The 16,951-nt window shown below is 40.3% G+C and overlaps 1 protein-coding gene across 3 annotated transcripts in view; it reads right to left on the bottom strand.

Annotated features, from left to right (window-relative positions):
• Positions 1-16,951, bottom strand: part of COL4A4 (collagen type IV alpha 4 chain) — a 151,164-nt gene that overhangs the window by 119,103 nt on the left and 15,110 nt on the right. For all 3 annotated transcript variants that reach the window (XM_055398533.2, XM_055398529.2, XM_055398532.2), the window contains 3 exons: positions 15,560-15,731; positions 13,760-13,802; positions 5,355-5,432 (listed from right to left, as the gene is read on the bottom strand). In XM_055398533.2, coding sequence (XP_055254508.2) covers positions 5,355-5,432; positions 13,760-13,802; positions 15,560-15,615 — 177 coding nt within the window. In that variant the 5' untranslated portion in view covers positions 15,616-15,731. The remainder of the gene's footprint in view (positions 1-5,354; positions 5,433-13,759; positions 13,803-15,559; positions 15,732-16,951) is intronic.

Raw genomic sequence — 16,951 nt, 5'->3', positions numbered from 1 at the left:
GTCCGACTCTTTATGACCACATGGACTGCAGCCCGCCAGGTTCCTCTGTCCAGGGGATTCTCCAGGCAAGAATACTGGACTAGGTTGCCATTCATTCCCTCTTCCAGAAGATCTTCCCATTGAAACTGATAAAGAATAATTTGATATCCTGCCCAATGTTGCATCATTAAAATCCCTAAAGAGGGACTATAACGGGTTTTGGGGAAATGTTATGCAGAGTCACAAAATATTTTAGAAGCCAATTAAGTTACTGTCATACGTGAAAAGTCATGCCCACATCACAGAACCATAGGCTGTTAGGAGGACAGTCCTCTAGTACAAACTCTTACTTCCCAGGTGAGGGCTCTGAACTCCCCCCAAAACCAAAGGGGTAATTCTCAGTGTCCTACTCTCAGACTCGAGGTCTTTCCAGGATGCTACTAAACCTTCAAAAGATCTAAATACAGCAATGGCCATGTTCCCTTCTGTGGCTCAAAGTGCTTATTTCTGGTTCTACCTGATATTCACCAAAAAGTCTAAACTCGGTGAGATGTTCACTTACTAACAGATTTACATGTTGAGTGTAAAAGACTCGGAGGAGAGACTTCCTGCTGATTCTATTCCCATTTCCCTTGGACTTGGCAGGTCTTCCCACATACATGCTGCTTGTCCCCTGGAAACCAGCTCAGACTCCCCAATCCTGTGCAGACTCAAATCCGAATTTTAAGTTTCTGATTTAAGTGTGTTAACTACCTATTAGGTGCCATCTACTGTGATCATCTCAAAGAAATGCCTTCAAAAATGACTCTCAGCTGTCAAAGAGGAGAAACTAATGTAGGCAACTTCTATTTCTAGAGCATCCACTAGGAACCAGGAACCAGCGTAAGACATTTTACATGTGTCCTTTACAACCAGTTCTAAGGAGAACATGCTTACAATCTAATCAAGAGGGTCAGACACATCCACAGTCAAACCCAGAGCTACAGGTCAGAGCTCAAGAAGCATCACAGAGGGAACCAGGTTGACACTAGGGGGCCATCCGCACTGTCCGGGATCAGGCAGGAGACCTTGTGAGGGGCGGAGTCTCTCCTGAGTTCCTTTGAGGAGGGCAGGAAAGATGGAGTCTGAGGGGAAATGGGAAGGCATCCCAGAAAAAGGCAGAGGGGACGTGTCATAAAACTAACAAATACTGAGTGATTGCTTTCTGGTCGTGAATCCCTAGATGATTTATTATGCTGCTTCTAGAGCCAACTCATTGGAGAAGACCCTGATGCTGGGAAAGATTGAGGGCAGGAGGAGAAGGGGGTGACAGAGGATGAGACGGTTGGATGGCACCACCGACTCGATGGACATGAGTTTGAGCAAGCTCTGGGAGTTGGTGATGGACAGGGAGGCCTAGCGTGCTGCAGTGCAGAGGGTCGCAAAGAGTTGGACACAAGTGAGTGATTGAACAACAACAAACAAAAAGTTTTTCAGTATCATCTAAATGGTCTATAATAATCGTATTTGAATGTTACAATAAAAACCACTATAATCATTTGTTTAAAAAAGGTAGAGGTGTGGGAATATTTAGATTATGTTTGAGAGACAGTGGGCGACCCAGCTGATGCAGTGGGAGACGGTCCAAGGGGAGGTGATGGTGATTACTGAGGAGAACACATGTGGGGGCTGGACTGTGAGCCTCCAGCAATGCAGGGGTGAGACTGAAGGAGCCCCCTTGGTTCCGGCTCTCAGATGCATCCCAGTTCAGTTCAGTTCAGTTCAGTTGCTCAGTCGTGTCCGACTCTTCCAGACCCCATGGACCACAGCACGCCAGGCCTCCCCGTCCATCACCAACTCACGGAGTTTACTCAAACTCATCTTCATTGAGTCAGTGATGCCATCCAGCCATCTCATCCTCCGTCATCCCCTTCTCCTCCTGCCCTCACTCTTTCCCAGCATCAGGGTCTTTTCAAATGAATCAGTTCTTCACATCAGGTGGCCAAAGTATTGGAGTTTCAGCTTCAACATCAGTCCTTCCAATGAACACTCAGGACTGATCTCCTTTAGGATGGACTGACAAAATGTGGTCTACTTGAGAAGGGAGATGCATCCCAACTCCACCTCAAACCCCAGCTTCTGTCTCCACTGAAACCCTCGCCCAGCCTGGCTCCCCAACCCTTACTATAGACCCAGCAGCTTTGATTTGGGGCTGGACAAATCACTCAGTCAGCCATTCAACCAGAAGAGGCATCACTTCCCTCTTCGGAAGGCCCTGCTGTTCCACTCAGGGGCGGTGCCACCTCAGAAAGTGCCTCAACCCTCGTAATTCAGCTTATTCCTGTTTCTGTCTCCCACCTTGAACTGTCACTGCGGCGACTGAAGAGATGGTGTGAGAGTGGCTGGCCCGTCCCAAACCTCCTCCCGGTTACACACACGCCACACTCCCAAAATCCTAGCTGGAGAACGTCACCAGCGCCTCGCAGCCATCCCCAGGGATCTATCTATGCCAGGAAGGGCAGAGGTTGACCGGTGTTCCACACACAGCTCTCCCTGACCACCCAGAAACTGGGACAAAGACAGAAGTTCATGAAGACAGAGGCCCACCCCCGGGGGCCCTCCTGACCCACCTCGCTGAAGGTCTGGTGATCAGACACAGCACATCCCCTACGGACACAAATGTCTGTGATGGTTCTACAGCCCAAGGACATGGAAGACAAAGCACCAAGGGAGTAAATATGAGGAAACCCAGGCTTGGGCAGATTCAAGTGGCCATGGGGGCTCCCGAATATTAGGATGAGAACTGGCGTTTGAACCCAAGTGCCATCCTCTTCTCCTGGACCACGGGGCAGATGCTGAGACCAGACATCTGCAAGTGGTCCCTGCTCCTTCCACGTGAAAGTGAAAGTGTTAGTCACTCAGTCGTGTCTGACTCTTTGTGACCCCATGGAGGTCACTGCAGCTGCCAGGCTCCTCTGTCCACGGGATTCTCTGGGCAAGAATACAGGAGTGGGTTCCCATTTCCTTCTCCAGGGGATTTTCCTGACCCAGGGATCAAACACAGGTCTCTTGTATTGCAGGCAGACTCTTTACTGTTTGAGCCACCAGGGACACCCACCCCTTCCACATATAACCAAGCTATTTAAAATGCTTGGAAATCCAGGGTTCCCCATACTGACTGATAGACATAATAATCCTGGTCTCAGAACTGCTGTGGACTGAGAGCAGGATTTCTCAACCTCGGCACTACTGGCCTTTGAGGATGGACAGCTCTTTGATGGGGGGCTGTCCTATGCATTGTAGATATCAAGCAGTCATGGCCTATGACCCACTGGAACCAGGAGCATCACTGCTCCTCCAGTGTCAGAAAAAAAAAATGTTTCCAAACATCATTAAGTCAGAGGACCACACCCACCTGGTTTCATCTTTGTTCTGCGGTGTTCCCATCCCATTCCTGCCATGGAGCTGATCCCTTCATTTTTCTTGGACCCCAAGCTCCAAGAGCCTTAAAATCTTGGCTTGCAATCTTAGCATGTTCACATGGACAACCTCAAAAAATCACCAGGCTTTTTTCCTGACTATTGGGTCCACTGACATGAAAAAAGCTAAAGCATTTCTTAGGCTGCTCATTTTTAGGGTCCTAACTTTGCTTTCTGGCAAATGTAGTTTTCAAATTTTATCGTGGGGACTTCCCTAGTGGTCCTGTGGTTAACACTTCACCCTCCAAGGCAGGGGGTACGGGTTCAGTCCCTGGATGGGGAACTAGGATCTCGTGTGCTTCATGGCCATTAAAACATTAAACAGAAGCAATACTACAATAAATTCAATGAAGACTTTACAAAATAAATCATAAAAGTGGCTCAAGATATATTCTGGTCACCAAAAGTTGTGATGTATTGAAGAAGAAACAAACCAGTTCAAGCAGAAAGGGATTTGCCATAACTTAAGCTCAACAAGCAGAGAAGGCAATGACACCCCACTCCACTACTCTTGCCTGGAAAATCCCATGGATGGAGGAGCCTGGTGGGCTGCAGTCCATGGGGTCACACAGAGTCGGACATGACTGAAGTGACTTAGCAGCAGCAGCAGCAGCAAGCTCAACAAGCGGAAAAGGCAATGGTACCCCACTCCAGTACTCTCGCCTGGAAAATCCCATGGATGGAGGAGCCTGGTGGGCTGCAGTCCATGGGGTCACACAGAGTCGGACATGACTGAGTGACTTCACTTGCACTTTTCACTTTTATGCATTGGAGAAGGAAATGGCAACCCACGCCAGTGTTCTTGCCTGGAGAATCCCAGGGAAGGGGGAGCCTGGTGGGCTGCCATCTATGGGGTTGCACAGAGTCGGACACGACTGACGTGACTTAGCAGCAGCAGCAGCAGCAGCTCAACAAGGAAGCTGCTTACAGCATAGGACTTGACAAAGGAACCACACACATATTGTATAACTACCGCGTGAAGATGAAGCAATACTGTGGGAGAAATATACGGTCCTTCCTCTCAGAAAGGTAATATTTTGCATCCTTGTGGTCTGATCTTTATGGAATTGTGCTTTTTGAGCATCACACACAGCCCTATTGGATCCATCTGGACACGTTTCAAAAATCACTGATCTGACTCAAAATTGTCTAAAACTTATGAAATATACTCTCTTCCTGTAATACAGTGGGAGTGTTTTTAACCAATGGGATGGTTGTCCCAGCACAGGTGAATTAGTGCCTGCCAACTGCTGCTGTCAGGATATGTGAGAGAGGTTTATAAATAAATGTTTAAGAGACCCCATATACTGTAACCAAGAGGGTTATTATTGTGCATCTCAGGACAGAGAATTGAGTGTGGTCATCAAAAGCACTGTCTTGGGTGGACTTGAGCAGGGTGCTCAATTGCTCTGTGCTGATGTCTTCAGCTCTGCAAAGAAGGTACCATGAGATGGGAAGAGAGTTATTGTGAGGGATCGGTGAGCTAAAGCATTTTGAGCACATCAGACCAGTGCCTGGCACATAAGAAGCACGTGATAAATGCAACCGTCACTTTGATTATGGAAAACTATTCCACAAAGTTTAAAAGACGTCCAAGAGCCACATGGCCAAATGACTAGGAACACTACTTTAAACAGCGTTAAGTGGGTTTTTTCTTAACTCACTGCAGTATTAATACTTTTCAACTAGTGCTTTTAAAACATGAATATCAATATGGTGATCCAGTGTGGGCCGTGTACACCAGGACCCTTTCAGTACAAAGTGATTCAACAATAACGTATTGATGGCAGTGGATAGGATGCCGGATTGAAGATCTCTAGAGCTTATTCATCTTGCATAATAGAAGCTTTACGCCCTTTGATTAGTAATTTCCCATTTTCCCCTCCCACCACCCATGCTGAATTTTACATGACTCACCCGAGATCCCTTTTCAGGAAAGCACTGGCAAAGAGAGCAATCTCTTCCTCCACAGAGACCGATAAACTTCTTTCCACCCTAGAAAATGAAGCATTGATTTAGTCAACCAGTATTAATCACCTAGCTGGGTACACGATATATACATTAAAACAAGTACTCTTGGTTTCTCTAACTCATTAAAAGTTCACAGTATAGTTTTATCTCTGAGTCTCTGCAAAGACTAATACTGATATACAAAAAGGCAAAGAACTTACACTGTGGCTTGATAATCAATGGGTTGATGAATTGGGAGTTTGGGATTGACATATATATGCTATTGATAATATGTATAAAATAGATAACTAGTGAGAAGCTACTTAGCTCAGGAAACTACTCAGTGCTCTGTGGTGACCTAAACGGGAAGGAAATCCAAAAAAGAAGGGATACATGTATACATATAGCTGATTCACTTTGCTGTACAGCAGAAACTAATAAAATATTGCAAAGCAACTATACTAAAAAAAATTAATTAAAAAAATTTAAAGAGTTGATTATTACGTGAGCAGGATAAAAGTTTACATGAGCTAGGATTTTTTTTTAAAGACCTCCTTTGAAGTCATTTATGTTTAACCAGAATCTTCTATGATTTGTCTCTCTTGGTAAGAGTTTGTTTACCAAGTTGTGAACAATTTTAGAATGTTAACTATTAGCTGGGAAAACCGCATGTACACCACGGTGTCTAACTTAAATTATAAGAGTGACTTCTTCCAAGACTCTCTTCCTTTACCTCCAAGATCAGATAGGGCATGTGTGCCCCAGGGAGGCCCTCGTGGGTCAGCACTGCCGTCACAGTCTTGCACTTGAATTAAAACTCTTCCTCCTACAGCTTGCTGACACCCCAAGACGGCTCCTCTGAGGTGTCTCTCAAACCGAAAGCTTCTGAACTTGAGTAATTTGGGCCTTTTTCCCACTTCTAGCTAGCTTTTCTACCATGCTCTTTAGAAAGTTAAATTACCACACAATCACATATTTTCTTACCTTTAACCCATCCTACACACACACACACACACACACACACCTATGGGAAGAATCAGCCCCATTTTCTCACAAACCCTCATTATGTACATGGCGAGTCTTCAGTCACTTAAATACAAAAGTATAGTCTTGGAGGAACTGTGTCCATAAGGAGATCCTTAATGACAGCCAGAATGACATACCTGCAGTGAAAACACACTGAGCATTGATTCATTCACGGTGGTCAGGGCTGCATGTTGAGAGGGAAAAGGTGGTACATCAGCTCTCGGTGCCAGGAGCTGAGGGTATGGACAGGACCACGTGCATCCTGATAAGTCACTTCAGTTGTGTCCAGCTCTTTCATGGACTGTAGCCCACCAGGCTCCTCTGTCCATGGGAAGAATACTGGAACGGGTTGCCATGCCCTCCTCCAGGGGATCTTCCTGACCCAGGGACTGAACCTGTGTCTCTTGCATCTCCTGCATTGGCAGGTGGGTTCTTTATCACTCGTGCCATCTGGGAAGCCCCAGATATGGCCACACACTTCTATAATTAATAGATCTTTTAAAACTAACAACAGTGTAAACTTTAGCCTTTAGACCAACACATAATGGGGAAACATTACACAACTGAACCAATACATACTGTTCTCTTTTTTTAAATTGGGGTATATTTGCTTTACAATGATGTTGTGTTAGCTTCTCCTGTATGACAAAGTGAATCAGCTATCGGTCAGTTCAGTCGCTCAGTCATGTCTGACTCTTTGCGACCCCATGGACTGCAGCACACTAGGATTCCCTGTCCATCACCAACTCCCAGAGCTTGCTCAAACTCATGCTTACTCCAGAGTCAGTGATGCCCTCCAACCATCTCATCCTCTGTTGTCCCCTTCTCCTCCTGGCCTCAATCTTTCCCAGCATCAGGGTCTTTTCCAATGAGTCAGTTCCTCGCATCAGGTGGTCAAAGTATTGAAGCTTCAGCTTTGGCATCAGTCCTTGCAATGAATCAGCTATATGTATATATATATCCCCTTCCTGTGGCTTTCCCACTGCCTCTTCCCATTCCCCCCCAACCCAGGTCACCACAGAGCACCCAGCTGAGCTCCTTGTGCTATGTAGCAGGCTCCCACTAGCTATCTATTTTATATATGACAGAGCACATTCGTCAATCTCAATCTCCCAATTCATCCCCTCCCCCATGTCTATGTGTCTCTTCTCTATGTCTGCATCTCTATTCCTGCCCTGGAACTAGGTTTATCTGTACCACTTCTCTAGATTCCACATATATGCATTAGTATACAAAACTTGTTTTTTTCTTGGGGACCTAATTAAGCTTAAAAGATTCTGTACAGCAATACGCACAGTTCAGATAGAAGATATGTATACACATAAATATGCAAACACACTTATGTAAAACATACATGAGTATACATGTATATTATGAAATGCACAAATGCATACATATCCCCTTCATTACATATACATGTACAAAAGTATACAGCCACATATACATACGCAAGTGTATATGTATATATGATGTGAGGGAAAGAAGTCTAAGTGGCATATTTTTCTTTTCAATCATATGATTAAGACCTCTTTTTTTTGAAAAATATGCTCAGAAACAACAAAATAGTTTGATTAATCATCAATTAAAAATACATTTTTATAAACATAACTCTTATGGGTCATTGAAAAATACACAAAAATTTGAATCTTGACAAGAGCTAAGGAATTAGATAATTTAAGTTAAAAAATGTAATTGAAGTTTCAGAAACATATACCTCTTGAGCTTTGGGTAGCACTGTTATCTGTGAATGCAGAAATGTTAAGTTCAAAACCCTGATAAGGTTAAAAAAAAAAAAACATCAAATGCTCAGGGCCAGGTCAGGACAGCATGAAAGCACTTAAAATAACTATTCTGAACACTGGGGTTCATTTAAGGTTGGGATTCATTACTATGTGTTCGGTGAAATATCAAAGCAACCAGAGAAAAAAGAAGGTCAGTTGATTAGATGGCTTGATAATAGAGGCAAGTTTGTTATTTTTTAAACTTTATTATGTTAAGCATTATTGAGATGTTTGGAGCAAAATTACATTTCAGAGAAGAATCAGTTTAAAGTAGATTAATAGAATTCTAATAAAGAAACGCATATAAAACTTCAAATTGGACCAACAAAAGAAAAAAACAAGAGGCAATTTCAGTCCCTACAAAGTTCTTCTACATCAGACATATCCCAACAAACATCACTTTAAAGGAGGGAGTCATCTATAAAGGAAGAAACTGTATCTCAGAACCAGATTGTATAACCCCATTAAAAAGAGATAAAGACAGTATCTCAGACAAGTCAACATTCAAGTACAAACCACATTCTCTGGGAATATACTAGCATTCTCAAAAACCAATGTTACTCTTCAAAAAGAAAAAAATAAAACTCACTATCTGTTTTATCCCAGATATCTTAAACAAATTTTGGTTGCATAGAAAGTTCAAGAAAACATTTTACTAATTTCTAGATTAATGATCTGTCCTGCATTTGTGCTTTTATGTTTTTTTTTAAACAAATAACATATGTACATGATAATTCAATCAGTTCAAAATAGTGTAATGGAAAAAGAAATTTTCTCTTCTAACTCTGGTCCCCAGTTCCTTCTCCTAAAGATAACTACTCACCTCAAGTCCATGTCTGGGCATTTATGAGCATATTTATTAATACACAATGACCAAACACACACACACACTTTTGGTGATTTTGTTCTTGTTTTGCTTTTACGCAAAAGGTGTATTCTTTGTACCTTGCTTTTTCTCACTTATGTCTTCAAAGTCATTCTGAATTACTGCATATGGCTATCCATTAAACAAAGTATTGGGTTGGCCAAAAAGTTCACTTGGGTTTCTCTATAACATCTTACAGAAAAACCCAAATGGACTTTTTGGCCAACTCAATATTATAACTTATTTAGTTAGTCCTTATTAATGGACATTTAATTATCTCCCCTCTTGCTTTTGAATGCTATCGTTAAACGAATATTCTTGTGCATATATATTTATCCATGTCAGAATAAATACATACGATAAATTTCAAATAGGGAAATTGCTTTGTCAGTAGGCATATGCATTTAAAATCCTGATAGGTGATGCCAAATTGACTTTCCACAGAGATTTTACCAATTTATATCTCTAGCTTTAAAATCCATCTACAGTCTCTCTCTGTGGGAAATCTCTAGAATCTCTGCACATCAGAAGCTGGCAGGAAGAGCCAAGATAGAATAATCTTTGTTCAGGTGTTATATGCACTCATATGAAACATAAAGAAGTGAAGGAAGTAAAATTTAGCACTCTATAGACTTTTATAATAGGAAAAAGAACATAATACAAAAGAAACTTTAAAAAGTCAGGTAAGAGGAAAAATAATCCACAAACATACATTTCAGTGTGTTTCTGTTCATTATTTGAGGTGATGCTCTGAAATGCCTGTGAACTAAGCTGGGCAGGTTTTATCAAGCCCATTTCCCATAAGAGTCTTGAATAGGTTATGAGATGAATCACTGGCAGAAGAACCCAGGGCATCCTATTCTTTAATGCATGTGCTTTCTGCTCCTGACTAAAAGGGAAAGGAGAATGGCAACTTTCTATTTTGATTCACTTTGAAAAGACCTATGATAACTTGAATCACAGAAGCTGGACTGGATAGGTCCAAGCTACAGGATGGATAGACAGAGATGTATTTATTAGCATGATTTAAACCAGTCTGACTGTCTCAAGATGAACCTGAATACAGGCTGCCTCCAATAGGATTTCCTAGAAGTGTCTGAAGTTGGGTTTAATTACTTAGATTCTCTAGAGAAGAGCAGAACAGAATGTTCGAGGCTTATCCTTGTCCTGAGTTAAAACGTTCAAATTTAATTTTATACTTCTTGATTTAATCTTGTAATGGCCCAGCTGCTTCCTTCTGCTCTCTGAAAAAAAGTTTTGAAAAAATAGCTCTGTTATAAAACAAAGAAATGTCTAATACCTAGGTAATTTTGTACTAGTCTTGATGGTAGGATATAAAAGAAATCTTACAGCCCATTTAATCCAACACTTCCTTTTTACAAATGAGAAGAAAGCCCCAGAGAGTGACTTGTTTAAAAGTATAATAAAGATAGAACAACAAACAAAACCCAAAGGTAGCTGAAGGGAAGAAACAAAAAGATCAAACCTGAAATAAATGAAATAGAGACTAGAAAACAATAGAAAAGATCAATGAAACTAAAAACGGGTTATTTGAAAATGTAAACAAAATTGAGGAACCTTTAGCCAGACTCATCAAGAAAAAAAGGAGAGGGCTCAAATCAATAAAATTAAAAATGAAAAAGAAGTCACACCTGACATGACAAACACAAAGGATCATAAAAGTCTGCTACAGGCAGTTATACACCAATAAAATGGGCAACGTGGAAGAAAAGGACAAATTCTTAGAAAGGAACAGTCTCCCAAGACTGAACCAGGAAGAAACAGAAAATACGAAAGACCAATTACATGTGCCGAAATTGAATCTGTGACTAAAATAATTTCAACACACAAAAAGTCCACAACCAGACGGCTTCACAGGGGAATTCTACCAAACATTCAAAGAAGAGATGACACCTATCCTTCTGAAACTATCCCAAAATATTACAGAGGAAGAAACACTTCTGAGCTCATTCTATGAGGCCACCATCACCCTGACATCTAAACCAGATGAAGGTATCACAAAAAAATTAAATTATAGGCCAATATCTCTAATGAACATAGATGCAAAATTCTCAACAAAATACCAGCAAACAAACTCCAACAATATATTAAAAGGCTTACATATCATGATCAAGTGGGATTTATCCAAGGAATGCAAAGATTTTTCAAGATCTGCCTGCAGATAAACCAACGTGATACACCCCATTTACAAAGTGAAGAATAAAAACCATATGATTATCTCAATAGATGTAGAAAAATCTTTTGATAAAATTCAGCATCCACTTATGAGCTAAAAAAAAAACTCCAAAAAGTGGGCATAAAGGGAACATACTTCAAAATAATAAAGGTCATATATGACAAACCCAAAGCTAACATCATACTCAATGGTGAAAACCTGAAAATATTTCCTCTAATATCAGGAGCAAGACAAGCATGTCCATGCTTGCCACTTACACCTAATACAGTTTTGAAAGTCCTGTCACAGTAATCAGAAAAGAAAAAGGAATAAAAAGAATCCAAATTGGAAAAGAAGAAATTAAAACTGTCACTGTTTGCATATGACATGATACTATACATAGAAAATCCTAAAGATGTCACCAAAAAACTATGAATTTAGTAAAGTTATAGGATAAAAATCAACACAGACAGAAATCTCTTGCATCTCTATACATTAACAACAAAATATCAGAAAGAGAAATTAAGGAAACAATCCCACTTACCATCATATTAAAAAAAGAATAAAATGCCCAGGAATAAATCTACCTGAAAAGGCAAAAAACCTGTACTCTGAAAACTATAAGACACTGATGAAAGAAATCAAAGACAACACAAATAGATGGAAAGATATGTCATGTTCTCAGATTTCAAGCATCAATACTGTTAAAACAACCACACTAATCAAGGCAATCTACAGATTCAATGCAATCCCTATCAAATTATCAATGGTATTTTTTTCACAGAACTAGAACATTTTTTTTTAATTTGTATGGAAGCACATAAAACCCCAAATAGCCAAAACAGTCTTAGAAGAACAGAGCTGGAAGAATCATGCTCCCTGAATTCTGGTTATACTACAAAGTAACAATAATCAAAACAGTATGGCACTGGCACAAAAACAGACATATACATCAATGGAACAGGATAGAAAGTTCAGAATACAATCATGAACTTATGGTCAATTAATCTACAACAAGAATACACAATAAAGAAAAGAGAATCTCTTCAATAAGTGTTACTGGGGAAACTGGACAGCTACATGTAAAAGAATGAAATTAGAACATTCCCTAACACCATGTACAAAAATAAACTCAAAACATATTGTTGACCTAAAAGAGAATAGTATAAAACTCCTAGACAAAAATATATGCAGAACTCTCTTTGACATGAGTTGCAGCAAAATTTTCTTGGATCTGTATCCTATAGTAATGGAAATAAAAACCAAAATAAACAAAAGGGACCTATTTAAACTTAAAATATTTTACACATCAAAGAAAACCATAAACAAATTGAAAAATACAACCTACTGGCTGGGAGAAAATATTTACAAATGATACTACCAATAAGGGATTAATTTCCAAAATAGACAAAGAACTCATACAGCTTAATACAAAAAAAAAAAAAAACCAAAAAACTCTAACAACCAAATAAAAGATGGGTAGAAAACCTAAATAGACATTTCTCCGAAGAAGATATACAAGTGGCAAACAGGCATATGAAAAGATGCTCAATATCATTAATTATTAGAGAAATGCAAACCAAAACTACAATGAGGTATCACCTCACACCAGTCAGAATGGCCATCATCAGAAACTCTACAAATAATAGATGCTGGAGAGTCTGTGGAGAAATGGGAATCTTCTTACATTGCTGTTGGAAATGCAAATTGGTGTAGGCAGTATGAAGAACAACATAGAAGTCCCTAAAAAACTGAAAATAGAGTTACCATGTGATCCTGCAACCCCAATCCTGGGCATATGTTCAAAAAAAAAAAACTCTAATTCAAAAAGGCAAATGCAACAAAATATTCACAGCAGCTCTGTTTATGATAGCCAAGACATGGAATCAACCTAAATGTCCATCAACAGATGAATGGATAAAGAAGATGTGATATTATATGCATATATATATATATACACATACATACAATGAAATGTGTGTGTATATATACATATACATAATGGAATACTAATCAGCCATAAAAAAGAATGAAATAATGCCATTTGCAGCAACTTGGATAGAGATTATCCATGAAGAAAGTGAAGCTAAGTTAAGTAAGTCAGATAGAGAGAGAAAAATACCATATGATCTCACTTATATACAAATGAACATATTTACAAAATAGAAATAGACTCAGAGACATAGAAAGCAAACTTATGGTTACCAAAGGTGTGAGGGAGATAAATTAGGAGTTTGGGATTAACATAAACACACCATTATATAAAAATAAACAACAAGCTTTTACTATATACCACAGGAAACTATATTCACTATCTTGTGATAACCTATAATAGAGAAGAATCAAGAGGCAGATAGATAGAAATACATAACTGATTCACTTTTCTGTTAGCTCTGAAACTAACACAACATTGTAAATTAACTATACTTCAATTTTTAAAAATGGTTTAAGATAGTATAATAAAAGTAATGCATTCAGTAAAGTAAATTTTCAGCATGGAATCAGAGCTCATTAATGGACTTACCCCACATGCATATTGTACGGAAAAGAGAATAAGTATGAGTGACCTACAAGAAAACAAAAATGCAGATTAATTTAAACTGTCGGTTTTCATGCACAACAAACTAAAAAGCAAAAGGACATAAGAATTAACTCCAGAAAGTTTTTTTTTTTAGTTTCTAATAGGCTACTATCACCAATTGATGGTCATCAGTGACCAGATAAATGTTACCCTCTCTCCAGAGAGCATCACATTTCCTCTTTTTAATCAGTCAAGAAGTACTCACACCCTTTAATGTGGCCCTCACTGTGCTGGGTACCATAGGGACACTGGGAAGGTGAGACCTGGATGGATGGATAAGTGAAGGGAGATGACTCTCAGAATAAAAACTAGAGGAGAGCAGGAAGCAAGCAGCTTTGCCCAGGAACTATGGCAAAGATTAAGGTATTCTGGATGCTGTTAAGTGGGAACAACGAGAGGCGGGAGAACAGAAGAAACCTAACTGGGCTGAGGAGATTATTTGGGCAACAGTATGGAAAAAAGCCTCCTTCCCATCACCCTCTCTTCCTTCATTGCCCATCAATGCATGTTCATCAGCTTCAAATTTTTCCATATTTTTCACTATTTAACATTTCCCTATCATAACTCCCAATATTTTTGTAGTCACTTTGAACAATCTCATACTATTAATAGTTTGCTATTGCTGCTGTAGCACGTAACCACAAACTTGGTGACATAAAACAACAAAAATCTGTTTTCTTATCATTCTAGAGGCCAGAAGTCTGAAATAGGTCTCACTGGCAAAAAAAAAAAAAAAATCAAGATGTTGGCAGGGCTGTGTCTCTTCTGAAGGCTCCAAGGGATACTCGGTTTCCTTGCTTTTTCTGGATTCTAAAGGCTGCCTGCATTCCTCGGTTTGTGGTCCCTTCCACCTTCAAAGCCAGCAGTGACCAGTCAAGTCTCTCTCCCACTACATCCCTTGACCCCTGCTTGCATCATCACATCTCCTTCTCGACTCTCAATCTTCTGCCTCCCTCCTTCACTTCCAGTGTTTTAGTCCCTCAATTGTGCCTGACTCTTTGCAACCCCACAGGCTGTAGCCTGCCAGGCTCTTCTATCCATGGGATTCTCCAGACAGGAGTATTGGAGTAAGTTGCCATTCCCTTCTCCAGGGGATCTTCCCGACCAAGGATAGAACCTGGGTCTCCTGCATTCCAGGCGGATTCTTTCCTGCCTGAGCCACCAGGGAAGCCAAAAGGGGACACTGCGGCTGAGCGGGCTGGGGGACCCTTGTGATTATACTGGGTCCCTCAGATAATCCAGGATAACTTCCCCATTGCACAGTCAGCTGATTAGCAACCTTAATTTCATCTCTAACTATACTTCTCCCTTGCCACATAACAGAACACATTCAGAAGTTCAAGGGATTAGGGTGTGGACAGATTTGGGGGGGTCATCATTCTGCCTACCACACTCATGCAGTGCATTGTCCTAACTGCTATAACTGCTAGTTATAGGGATCCTGCGGCTCTGGACACGAGAAGGTTTTTGCTATTCAAACCCAGTGAAAAGAAGAGCAAGAATCTGTGCCCTTGTACATTCTCCCACTGGGTGATTGTGTGGCTGCAATTCTAGAAGAGTAGAGAGAATTGTTGCTTAATAATAAATGTGCTGTTTAATAGAACGGCAGCAGGTAAACTTTATAGATTTCTGGAATACTTTGGTTTTTTGACACTCAAATAATTTATACCTATAAAACTAACACTGGGGAGAATAGTGGCTTTTACTAAATAAAAGCCAGTGATCATACTTGAGGACACTCACCAGGAATCTGTGGCCAAGAGCTTGTTGCACCTGAAAGAACGCCTTACCAATGCCATGTGCACAAATTACTTCATATTCAAGTCTTGGTACTCAACAAAAACTCTGTCACTCTTCTCTTCTCTTCCAGAAGACTCTCATCTATAATTGAGGTTCCATGTCCTGGGTTTAAAGTCTGTATATGGCAAATATAAAATATCTTTTAAAATACAGTATGCATTACAACATTGAAAATAATTGCTCTCATTATTCAGAGTTAGTGATGGAAATATTTTCTAAAGGGGAGCTTCAACAGTGTTTTGACATAACACTCTTTCCTTAGTGATGAGTAAACTGAATATATATCAATTTTTAATTCTTAGAAATAAAATACCAAATCCTTTCATTCATAAATACATTTTTCAGAAATGAAAAGATACACATACATAAAACTTTTACAAAAATTGTTTCATTTTGTTGTGTGAAATTTTCTTCTATTTAATCTTTTCTCTTAAAAATTCAAGCTAAAATTCACTCAAGTGCTTTTTTTTTTTTAATTTTTGAAACTAAAAAGGAATCCCTAGTATAGAAATGAACATTTTGCCTACAAACAGCAAAGATATATAAACATGTTTTATGTAAAATGTTACAATATTTTGGCAGGTCATCAAAGAGTTAAACACAGAGTTACCATGTGTTAGTCACTCAGTTGTGTCTGACTCTTTGTGACCCCATGGACTGTAGCCCACCAGGCTCCTCTGTCCATGGAATTCTCCAGGCAAGGATACTGGAGTGGTTTGCCATTTCCTCCTCCAGGGAATCTTCCTGACCCAGGGATTGACCCCCAGGCTCCTGCATTGCAGGGAGATTCTTTTCCATCTGAGCTACCAGGGAAGCCCTCCACTAAATATTGGAGGAAGGCAATCCAACCACTCAGTGGTCTCAATGTGGCCCTCCTCTACTCTGGGTGTGGAGTGGGAATAATAGGGGAAGGACAAGCGATCATTTTCTTCAAGATTCTTGGAGCTGCCTAGTTTGAACTTTTTTAAAATTCAGATTTCTGGATCCTCCCCCAGACTTTGTGAAGTAGAATCTCAGAGGCTGGCCTTGGAATCTGCATTTTAACAACCGGAAACTTTTGTACTTTTTAAGGTGTGAAAACTTCGGCCCAATGTTGCTGGTTTCATGGTGGAGGAGAAAGGGGAAGAAAGGAATGGTCCTCATCACCCAGGTGGCCGCCTGAAGCTGGCTTTTGCCCTCTGGAATTCTGAAGAGGGTATGCTATCAACTGCCTGCACTGTGCCCAGGTTGGAAATGAGGGGTGGAATCCGTGTCTTCAGGGCCTTACTAGGGCACTCCTGCCTCTCAAGCAGGAAGGAGTTTTGAAGGAGGATTCTGGAGGCCATATGACACAGC

Source organism: Moschus berezovskii, chromosome 2 (genome assembly GCF_049115385.1).
Source record: "Moschus berezovskii isolate FMDL1 chromosome 2, NW_MosBer_1.0, whole genome shotgun sequence".
NCBI lineage: Eukaryota > Metazoa > Chordata > Mammalia > Artiodactyla > Moschidae > Moschus > Moschus berezovskii.
Note: the sequence above shows the minus strand (reverse complement) of the source record. Positions and strands in the feature narration are given on the sequence as shown.